We start from the raw sequence: 12,758 nt of genomic DNA, 5'->3' as shown, positions 1-12,758 counted from the left end.
ACGAATAATAAAAAACTTTCTGAGCTAATTTATTACCTACTGGTACAAAAATTTGGTTATTTTGACAGTAGATCTAATAAAAGCGAAACTAACATATGAAGAAACCGCTCATTAGTCTAGGAACTACAATGGGATCAAATACCACACATTTCTTGGAGGTGATGAAATTTCACATTTCAAAAAGGTAATCTTCAAGTCAGTTCCGCTCACTATAAGTGGACAATCGTAGATTAGTTCACATTGGCCTTAATACCCATAAGCTTTATTCACATTACTGGCTTACTTATGAAATATAAATCCGGTATAAAATATTACTACGAAAATAAGAGAGATGGACGTGAGATTGAATTCTTGATAAGGCTCCATAATTAGGTTTGAATACGTTGAGAAGTAAACAACAAGAATATTATGGTCCTTTCACCTTTGTTATCATCAAAAGAAGAAGTAAATAGTGTTGGAGACAAATAAAATATATGTCAGTATTGCGTTATGCGTAGTTTTGTAGACTACGGAGAAACTTTTCTAGTTGATACACCAAGATCTTCGCAAATCTTGAGTAAGGGTTATAATCTTAATTTACAAAAAGTTCATTGAGTATCTACCTATAGGTTAGTGATGAAACATAAATAATAAACTCGAACATACGAGCAATATAAATCTGAACATTCACTACAACAATCACGTTTTATATTAGCTTTTCAATAGATTTAACTCATATTTCTATCCACAAAGCAACTGACATCTGCTCCGAAATCGCATTGATGCAATCAACACTTATTACAACAACAAAGGGACCTATTTAATGTGAGGGGATGCCCGCATTCTATGTACCTTCACTGTAATAATAAGGCGATCAATTGTACTGTTTCTATGGCTAAAACATGGTTGAACAACTCTAGTTATTTTGCTTCCGATTCTGGTTATAATTCTGCATCATAAATACGCTATTTTTGTCTTTATTTCTTCCAAGAATTTCTTTGTTCGCTAATTAGTCACTTAAAAGATAAAGAACATCCTTTTTATCACAAAAGAATGTCCCAAATTAGCAAAGATAAACTTGTAAGAGAAATTCAATAATAACATTAATGTAGCTAGCAATTCTATAGTTATTCACAATGATCAAGGAGATACCTTGAGAGTATTATGAAATATGCTTTATACGCTTTACTCAGTTACCATGTGTTAGTCATAGTAAATTGCAATAGTTATGAGAAGTTATGTTCTGAGTAGGTCACTGATAAATTAAAGCCTTAGCTTGTATCCTGTCGTTACAACAAGATTTTATTTTAGTCTTGAAGTATTTAACAAAATAGGTTATTACTTCAGAACATTCATTTATTAAATGAATGATTAGGTACTGTTTTAGTCATAAATCTTGTAGTTAGTTTTAACTACTTATTAATTATGACTTACTCGTTTTAACTATTATTCTTATTTTTTTTTTTTTTTTTTTTTGTAAAAGGCACCCGTCATCACAGGGTGTTCGCGCCACCTCTGGATTATAGTCCAGAGACATTTTTTGCTTTTTATTTATTTCGCACTATTATTATTCTTATTAACTTCTATTTGGTCTGATGTTTGACGTGTTAGTGTTAAATATAGATGCGATATCTGGGGATTTGAGACCGGAAAATAACGTTTAGAGGACAAAAAGGCCGATCACCTGTTTCAGAAATAAATATAACTATTTTTAGAATATGAAAGCTTTCCTGTAATTAAATTTTGTGTACAAGCGATTTTAGGAAAAAGACATTTTATAAAATTATTGAGTTTTCACTTTATTTATTTTTTAAGTGAAACTTCTATAGGCGCGTTGAGAGTAAAATTTCAATGTCGCGTCATGGCAATATCGTCACGTTATGGAGTAACGCGTCGATTTTGGTATCTTTGAATCTTGCCAAAGAAGTTTCAATTCTGACACGTGTGACACACACGCTCCTTTTTTATGAATGGTTTTCAAATTGTATTATTAGTTTGAGGTGAACGGTCATTCCCTGAAACTGCGTCTCATTAATAATTCTACATCATACTCTCGAGTTTCAGAAACAATCTTCGTAAAGCCTAATTAAGTATTGATAATATCGATTTTACCCTACAGATGAGCTGATTTAATATTGATTCGTGAAAGTGAAACAGCCTTGACCGAGGTCTAATTTGCGTCACAAATAACCATAATCCGGAGTCAACTTTTACTTTGACTTTCATCTTCACTGATGTAATGTGCTTTATTGTAAACAGTTTTGTATTTCAATTTCATATTTTCCTCATGGATCTTTTAAACAAAAATGTTCTTCCTTAATTTTTATTGAACATAATATTGTAAGAGTATGGAGCACAATATTTGGTTAAATATTTAACCTCTGATAAAACTATATTATACGGCGTGGCTGACATATTTTATGGGACCAAATGTTTTTTGATGGAATACCCTTTCTCTGACCCCTTTTTATTTTCATCTCGATATTTAAATATTAGATTAAAGTTTATATATTTAGTACTTAGGCACTTTTAATATTAATAAATATTATTTATTTTATAATTTTATGAATAATCGTTTGAAGTCTATCTATAATTAACAACCTTTTAGTATCTACGCTAAATTGGAATAATGTACGCAAGTGTAGGTAGGTATCGATGTTAAATAAAAATATTTTACGGTTAAAAATATTTTAATGGCAAATATTAAATTTGACGTAAAACCAAATGATTATAGTAGTATCCAAACAGAAGGTGATATATCGCTGATAACATTGACATTATTCAAACACGTTATCAGATTCAACCTCGATATAGAAACATTAGCAAAACAAATTCAAGTAAGGTTAAATGTCCTCTTAAAATCTACCAATTAATTATTAATGTCATATTGGTCTATTTTAAATGGTCTTGAAGAAGGCTGTGCCGCGATAATTATTTTGACGTGTCTTATCGCGTTTAATTTTCGTTAATTCGCTAATTAAGTATATGTATTAGGAAATTGAGTAAAACGTCAGTATTTCCAGATAAATGCAGTCTCCATAAAGTCTTCAGCATAATATTATACTTAGTAATACGAGTTCTAGAAAGAAAGTATGGTAAAATTTAAATTTATATAACAATATACCTTTCTATGATCAACCATTGTTTGATTGTATTATTATTCGTGCATAATACATAATAACAAAGATGTTTAATTTGCACTATAAACAAAAGTAACGATTACCGTTACTTACCTATATTGTTACATATTACAGCCAGCGGAAGCCAAAGTTTACACTAGACAGGGTGTCTATAATTATGGTCAGGATTAGGAACTTCAAGCTTTTTAATTCAGGTGCAAATGCGATCTCGATTCCGTATATTCCGTCCCGCTCGCACTCGTTAGTTTGACGTGCGCAGGAGTTGATTAAAATCCGTGAGCGGCAGTAAGCGGTCCGACGCAGTCGTGATTGGTGCGTTACGAAGTGCGCTCCGAATTTAAAACTATCGTGTCAAAATATTATGTGATGAAACATGAAGAGTGAAATAAAAGTATTATTTGTTTTTTTTTATTAAATAGTGACGTCATTTAGTTACGTGCAGTGATGTGTGAACCGGTCGTTTCGCGGAAAGAATAATGTCACAACAAAGATTTCGAAGGATAATGTTACTATCGTAAAAGTAACTGGATCTCCTTATGACCTCTTTATGCTACAATTTAACCACTGGGATAACCTTACAATGCGCTTTCGAGTACCTACTTTTGGACAATAATGGACTGAGCTGAGATTATTGTTAATGTCCATTCGTCCAGACGAGCTGTAGATACAATGTTTTGAATTTTTATTTAAATTTCTTATTTAATAAAGAGAAAAGTCATTAAAACTATCAGTATTAAAAAGTTATCATTGCTCAAGAGCAAACCTTCCTCTAGTATTTTAGAATTTTAGAAGTCACAAGACAGTTTATAAACATCGAAGGCGTTTGCGTGCACTACCAGCTTGCCGTGAAAGTATTTTGGAGCGTTGTCTTTGCAGAGATTTTAGCATATTAATGTCTTAGACCCATGCTTTCTACAGTTAACGTTTTAAAAATAAATCTGAACTTGAATCTGATGTCAGGCACTTTGTTATCTATTTAAGGAAATCGCACCTTTGTTCATTACCGAATTTAACTTCACGGCCACTATTGTCATTTAAATGGTGATTGATTTCAATAAAGATTGTTTTATTGTGCTGCCATTGTTTAAAAGAAATTTTATACCGGTCTCTCGCTTCGCTATCTTGATTAGCAGCCAATTGATTGTATACTAATGCTGGCCATACACCATACTTCCTATCGTCCATTCGGCATGACGCTACCGATTGGATCAGTTAAAACTGACCATGTGTGCCATACCATAATGCCAATCCACTCCCACACATGGTCAGTTCTAACTGATTCAATCGGTAGCGTCATGCCGAATGGACGATAGGAAGTATGGTGTATGGCCAACATAATGTCACGTTCATTATGATTAGAAAGTTATATCAAATTTGAAATGAAGCATGGTCCGATCGCGATCGTGCTCTATGAGTTTTAACAATGAAGTGCAGCAACAAATGACTGAGTATTATAATGATAAGCATCAAGTACCTAATTGTGTATAAAATTAGGAATGACACGAAATGTAGAAAGTAGTTATAAAGTGCATACTTTTTTAATGGCATAGGCAATTAGTGACACCAATTACCTATATCAATTTGTCATACTAATTATTTCATCAATGAATACAAGGCTGCTTATATTTAATGACCTCTTGTAAAATATAACGGACTGTCCCGTTGATAATAAGGCTATATAAATTCAAGAGATATATTGTATCGACCAGTGAATGGTCTAGAATCTAGATCGACTAGACCTTAGAAATTGCTGTCCTATAATAAATATCCTAAATTGAATGCATTTATTAAATTGATATCAAGGCTGAATAGTAAATCCATGTTTTATTGTAACCAGACCAGTTTCTCTTCGAGTTTTTAAAGACGCCAGGTGCAAATATATTACCCGTTTTAATCGCCTTTTGTTGTTGTAACTTCCTTTTCGAGAGCTTTGGGTGGCTTCGATTTTTTGTTATTTGATTAATTTATACAATCATTTTTTCAAGACATTGATGACTATAGTCAATCAATTGTAATTCTTAATAATTTCATATTGTTTACTATAATGTTATTTCCCACTAAATCCAACAAATAGATGATTTAAAACCATGACCTCTAACAGTTTGTCATCTCTCTTTGTACGGTCCATTACACTCAAGCACCCAAGATGTAATATCATAGACATTGTTGGCATACGATAGTCAGACATGGATTTCTCCGATTCCTAGGATCGATTCTCGAGTATCAGCTGGTCAAGTGCATATGTGGACCAATGAACTGGTTTCAACCTCATCGTCAGATGTATGGAAACGTTTTCTAAGAGCCGATCATGCGTTCAGTAATTAACGCTAATAATTTGCAAACAAGCAGAGCCTTGAGTTGTTGATTCCATATTCATGATAAACATAGCGTTTCATGAAACTGCACATTTTGCTTGCTGTATCTCTAATTCAACATGATAGAACAATTAGAAGTAGGTAGATACGTGAAAATACAGCATTCTTTTAAGATAGTATCGCTAAAATCGTATTATCTAAAGATGATAACTCGCATTTTTGTAAGAAAAACTTAAATAATTATGATCTTATTTGAAACAGATTTAATAAGAACCTTTCATGTAGTGTCAAAATAAAACAAAACATGCAAGATATACCAGAAGCACATACAATTTTCTACAGCACTTATTTGCCATGACGTAGATATTCATCTCGTAGAACATTTACAAACATCAGTGAAAGTGATGTAGGCAATAACAATAAATGTTAAAAACTGGCTTCTGTATGGTCGGTTAGCAGCGCTCAGTCGCTTAGCCCCATTATCTAATTATTACGTAAGAAGATACAGTTTGTATTCATTTGATGGTTTCTCGGGCTCATAAGTATTGGGCTTGTGCAATCCATGCTCACATCCCGTGACGCGTCCGCTTTTTGGAGTAATCACCGTATCCGTCAATACAATTATTACTGTAATTAATCTCTTTATTCAAACTATTAAAGCAGGCACGTAACTAGATGCTTTATAACATACTATAATACTTTTTGTATGATTGAGATCGATCCATTAAAATGGATAAGTTTATCTTAAAGAAAATTGTTAGTATCCGTAGGTACTTACGAAATATTCCATGTTGTATATTATTTACATGTAAATGAGAGCTCCTTGTAAAAAATGAGTCACATTATGTCATAGTTGGACTCGGAACCTGTATGAGTCATTTGACCTTTTTATATTCAATGACTGTTTGGTTTTAAGTAAATTGTAGCATAAAATGGAACATTACTCCACAGATTAAAATATAAGCATCGGAATGATAAAGAACCTTAGAACCTGTTAAATTAAAATGCATACGGAAATACGTTAAACAAACAAATAATTAAGGCAAGAACAATGAAACATCAAAGGCCATCTGGACACTCATTCTTCGAAAATTCTTCTCTGAGTATCAAACTTTGTACGCAGAAGATTTATTGTACAGTATGAAAATCAAACATTATCCAGGAAAAGCGGTCATGGAGGACCCGTGGCTTTCTTTAAACGATAGAACTATGGACCTGGTTTACGCCGCTAACTGGGTCGGGGCGGAAAACTTAAATAATAATTATAGCACCAATAGTAGTAACCAATCAAATGGTTCAAAATTTAACTCGATATCAAGGAGCAAATCGTGCCGAGATGTGGGTTACAGTGTCGATAGAGAGGAATCCCAAAATGGTCGAATGTATGAAGCAGACGATATTGAATATAGTTATGCACATAACGTTTCGAATAATAACAATAACATATCTCAATTAGCAAAATATCAACAAGACATAGAAGAAAAATCTAGGTCTAACAATAATCTACTAATTCAGAACAAACTTAAACACAGCTACAGTTTTAAAGATATGCCCAATGGTTATAAACCATCGACATTAAGAAGGGTGAAACGTCGTAATTTCACTGAGTGGGATATCGATGCTTTTGGTAGCAATGATCGACAACCGCCTGTACCTCCGCAGAGAAAAGATTCCCTTAAATATGCTCATCGACAAAGAAAAGTGGATTCCAAGAAAAGCTATTACCCGCACCCTGATCCTGGCCCGGTGCCCCCCGATCCATCTTCTGAATCTTATTACGAATATTACTCCCGAGTCAGTCAACAAAATAACGATACCGATAGTGATAAAATAAAACAAATCCAAAAAGAACCCAAAAAAGACAAACATTATAACGATACAGTATCCAAATCTTCAACTAGCGGTTTCGGCAGTGATATGTATCAGATTATAAATTCTATGGCTACTCTAGATTTGGCGCCTATAAAAGCACGGTCCGGAAAAATTAAACTAGAGAAAGAACTTGACGCTTCCGCATCCGCTTTATATAAGCGTCATAATATGAATGGATCTACATGCGAACAAATTCCTCAACACATAAAGCAAACAAACATCGAACGAAACGGTTGTTTTGACGATGCCAAATCTAATTTTCGTTCAAAATCCTTGAGAGTCAAAAGTGATAGCAGACCTCCCTTAAAACAGTATTTGGATACAATGGAATTTGACGAAAGTGGATACAATAATAATGTTACCGTCACTCAACCGAAAAGGAACCTCTCTCCGAGTGAACAACTGACATTAATGCAGTACGAAATGAGTAAAGGAAGTCAAAATCCGCCACTACCGCCCATCAGTAACGGTTATAACTCTGTTAAATGGGGGAAAGAAAGTGACTATCGGACTAAAAACAATGCCAGTTGGCAAAATAAGCCGGATAAATACGGTAAACCGTTTAATACAGTGCGCGTGAAAAGTGACGATAGATATGATAGGTACAATGACATTTTATCGCTGGGTCAGCCCAAAGAAACTATAAGTGAAGAACGTGTTAGTGATAAAAGTAAAAACGGTGCTTATCCGCGTAGTGCGAAAAGTTCGTCTAGCGGTTCGGACTCAGATTTCTCTATACCCCGACCAAAACTAATAGTGCCTGTGCATACATATGGAACACGCAAAAGGCGGACAGGAAATCTATGTCAACGGGATAGTAATGCCACAGAGTCTTCCTTGGACGCTGGTATACTGTTGGATGTAACCCGCCTAGAAGATCAAACGGTCGATAGTCGCCGAAATGGAGATTCAGGTAATGTAAAAAATACTGTACTTGAACGTGTCTAAGATAAATTATAAGATCGCTAGATACATTATCATATATTAGGTATGCTTGTGGGTTGATTTTGATGGATGTATCTTTCGAGGTCTTGTGGTTATTATGTAAATAACTTTGTGACGTAGCGTGGTGATATCAAATTAGGTAACATGTCTAATATAATTTACGTTAAACAAATAACTTAATAAAAAAACATTTTCCTTCCTCACTTTTTATGAGACTAAAATAGAGGTATATTTACGAAATCGTAGTTTCGCTTTGTTCTCCGATGTTAAGGAGTTGCAAAATACAACGCATCAGGCATATCAATTAAGCCATACATTGGTTTGACCTACATGTCTGTAATCACGCACAATAGTTATTTATAATAACTGTTCAATTTAACTAGTTCTAGGATGGTACTGACAGATAAATATTTAACTTTAAATAATATTTTTTTCACTTCCTGATATAAACTTTGCAACGTTTTGGCAAATTAATTTAAAAACTTTTCAGTGACTCTCAATAGCTGTAATTTTGAAAGCAGACAACTTTTTGATTTTAAATTTTAATTATAAAGATAATTTACTACGAAATGTTATGAATATCAAAATATTGTACGCGTTTTCATGAAAACTAAATGAACGTTTAATTTCTCCGTCGTATGAACTAATATCGTTTGACATATAGCAATGAATATTTTGTTTGGTAATAACAATGAATTTGTTATTCTTACATCAGCGTTATTAGTTATTACACATATAATAAAGACCATATAAACGGAATGAGTCTGAACTTTCGACCTGTAATATAACGCGTTTCGCCTTGAAACAGTTTCGTGAAGCAAATTATTTAGGTTTTCTTAGCTCTGGTTTAATGGATTTGAATATTTAAATTTGTATTGATTTATGAATGCAATCTAATTGGATCAATTAAGCAGTTTTAGCAAAACAACATTCTATACCGTTAGTACTGTTATATAAATTAATAGTAACATTAAATATAAAAGTGTTAATTATAAATAAATTATTTAGTAAACCTTATTATGCATTTTTGATTATATTAATACCACAATATAAAACTGCATATTGGTATTGACCAAGGAAATTAATCGGACATATTATTTGTTATTATTATTTTTAGACTCTTTAACAAAATACTCGTTTATATAATAAATATTTGTTAAATATTTAGTGATTACGTTATAATATGACGTCATATCTTATGAAAAAAATAAAATATTAAATGGAGGAAATTAAATATCATTGGATTTAAAATAGCTGCTAAATGTAACATTTCGTATTTTATATTCTGTTACTTATATCACTTATTTCCTTATTTATAATACCTTAATAACCAATCGGTTAGTTAAATTGCATTTATTCATAAGTATTGCACGCCTCATAAGCGAAGCGTTGAGGTGGGTACTACTGTCACTTCGCGCAAAACATCTGATTTTTCAAACTTAAAATGTCTTTATGTATCATACATTGCACTTGTAAGATAATACATACACACACATATTAAGAAAAAACACTATTTTTAACGTTCATGATATTTTTGATGTCATTTTTGTTATTTAAACTAGTTAAAAAACAGTTTAAAAAAGTTCTGTCTTGGACGTCCGTGTGTCTGTATGTGCGGATCCTTTTTCTTGTTAACACGATAGCGACCGAAATACTTTACTAATCGAGTCTTTTTTTTTCTCTTACGCTTGAGTATGCTCAGGAATAGAACCCTTTCATTTTTCAGGGTCTGATTCGATGTGGTTTAATTGTTATTAAATAAACAAAAATAATAATTAATAAATATTTATTAAAAAAAATTATGAGGCGTGCACTTTTGGATTTTCCAAATTATTTTTTTTTTATAACGGATATTAAATTTTATATAAGAAATGGTGAACGTTTTATTAATTAATAACCTTAATTTCATCCATATTGAGATCAAATTTGTTTATCATTAATTCTACGAGTATAAATTTAATTTTTGCTCCTAATCTGCGACAAAATTAATAAATTATGTACTCTATAATTCTCTTGAACAAATTTATTCGTAAAAGACTAAGTTGCTAAATTATATATATGCTTTATGAGTTATGACTGGAACCAAAAAACCTGTTTTAAAGTTAGTGCCTAGGTAGATTTGAGGTAGGGTTGCCATCATTCACATATTTACAATATTAGATAATTAGATATTATAAGCCCTGAAAAATGGAAATAATAATGTAAAAAAAAAGTTGGGAACAAGTATGTACAGGTGAATTAAATACAAAAATCGATATTCAACAGTAGATATACAATAATGAATGAATGATATGAATTCTTGAAGACGTTTTTAAAGTCAACTAGATACTATAAACAATATTATTACTATTAAATGTTTAAAAATCTCTTAAGGACGATTTTGTTTACGATAAAAGTCCTCTTTACACATAGTAAATTAGTAACATTGTTTTCCTATGTACAATTTTATGCACATTGACAACCCTAATTTGCGTGTGTGAGTCTGGTATTCTCGGGAAGTTTTGAAACTGCAAAGCTTGGGCCAGGTCAAAGTAAATTTCATGGCCAATTTGCTTCAGTGGTAGGCATGACTGTTTCCCAACCGTATTCGTTACTAGATTTATCGACGAAAGTAAATCCCTACATAAGATGTATCAATGTTAAACGCTTGTAAGTAACATAGTTAATATACGATGTAGTATCTTTCGATATACTTAAAGTTCTATAAAAATGTTAGCCTGAACTTTTGAACACATTTCTTATTTTTAAAACCAATTTTAAAATTTATTGAAAAAGAACGTGATGATTAATTTATGCTTTTATCTAATTTCTAAGCTTAGTTTAGGCTCAATAAAAGTTCTCATAAGTGAAAAAAGTAAACAAATTTATTCTGACGGAAAGTAAAAACTTGTTGTAATATTATTTTCTCACGTTCATTTCAACGTTCACATGCTTGTTGACATGATTGGTATCATCGTGATATCTCTTGAGTACTTACTTATAGTACTTAATAAAGTACTTATCTACTTATAAATACTTTAAAATATATCAAAATTATCAATTGTCTATTTAAATACTGATATCACAGATAATTCAGATAATCTCTGAACTATCTTTTCTCGAAACTGATCAGTTATTAGTTATTACTCTGAACCAAAATTTGTATATTAGTCATAATAGACACATAAAAAGAGCGTATGTGCCCAGCACACGTGTCAGAAGTGAAACTTCTTTAACAAGATTCATAGATAGCAAAATCGTCGCCTTACTCTTTCTGTCCACAAACTAGTTTGAATTCGATTGAAAACAAACTTTTGCAATGTCTAAGTTCGAACACGTCCGCATGACTCACATCAAATTGGCGTCTAAATCCTTGAATAAAACATTTATAGAAAACCGGTATGTTTTGAAAGTGTCATGTTAACTCAGACTAGTTCCGTTCTTCCAAACAAAATGGCCACCACCATAACATTGTAACTATAATCTTGAGATTTTTCTTTTCTTTTTATAAAGCTGAAGAGTTTGTATGTTTGTTTGAACGCGCTAATCTCAAAAACTACGATCCCCATTTGAAAAATTCTTTCATTGTTAGATAGTCCATTTATCGAGGAAGGCTATAGGCTATATGCCATCACGCTAGGACCAAGAGAGAAATGCGAGTTAAACCGCGGGGCACAGCTTGTATCAAATATTTACATTCAGGATCTTGTGATGTCATTATTGCATAATGGCATGATTGAGAAAATCTTTATTTTTAATAGCAGTGCAATTGTTCTTCTAATCCTTGGGCAGATTTGTTTAACACTTATGGTCACGCGAATGTAATTAACGGGCTCGAACGAAAATCGCTTCGATATCCTGCATGCAGTACCTATTTACACTATACTAATATAGTAATACGGCACACTGCCTATAAATTTCAATTTGTGGAAAATTAGAGAATATATCGTAGTACCTACAAAGAATCTGTAATTCAGGGCACAAATATAGGAAAATTAATTTGAATCTTGCTAGCGATAAAATTCAAGGAGCTTCTGCTTTTTAAATTACCTAAATATCATGCAAATCAATGAACTGAGTTCAAGAATATACGGGTGCCCAATTATAATAGTACAAACATATTATATAGCAAATTCCTCAGATTATTCTGAAATGTTTACCTAAGTGCTCTTCGAAGTATATTCATATTTTTTTAATTGTCTTCAGAGGGCAGAGTGGAGGTGTCCAGAGAGAACAAGTACCTCAGCACCATGGCACCAGGAAAGGTGTTCGGAGAGCTGGCCATCCTATACAATTGTAAGCGGACGGCCACCATCAAGGCAGCTACTGATTGCCGACTGTGGGCCATCGAGCGCCAATGCTTCCAGACCATTATGATGAGAACTGGACTCATTCGTCAAGCAGAATACACTGATTTCCTGAAAAGGTAAGCTCCTTAAAAATGTACCCATTCCCGTTACGTTAGCTAAATGTCGTATCTTTAAATAATTCAAGGAAATTTCAACGTAATTTTTATCTTGATAGTTAA

The 12,758-nt window shown here is 32.5% G+C and overlaps 1 protein-coding gene across 5 annotated transcripts in view; it reads left to right on the top strand.

Moving 5' to 3' along the window:
• for (cGMP-dependent protein kinase for) overlaps nucleotides 1-12,758 on the top strand; it is a 108,662-nt gene that overhangs the window by 73,636 nt on the left and 22,268 nt on the right. For 2 of the 5 annotated variants that reach the window (XM_089706126.1, XM_089706127.1), the window contains exon 4: nucleotides 12,437-12,656. In XM_089706126.1, coding sequence (XP_089562252.1) covers nucleotides 12,437-12,656 — 220 coding nt within the window. The other 3 variants (XM_089706123.1, XM_089706124.1, XM_089706125.1) reach the window with 3 other exon arrangements.

The sequence above is a fragment of the Colias philodice genome, chromosome 17 (assembly GCF_061535455.1).
Source record: "Colias philodice isolate Cphi_HAF_F1 chromosome 17, ilColPhil1 Martin Lab GWU primary, whole genome shotgun sequence".
In the NCBI taxonomy this organism is placed as follows: Eukaryota; Metazoa; Arthropoda; class Insecta; order Lepidoptera; family Pieridae; genus Colias; species Colias philodice.
This window is presented reverse-complemented; position numbering and strand designations above follow the sequence as displayed.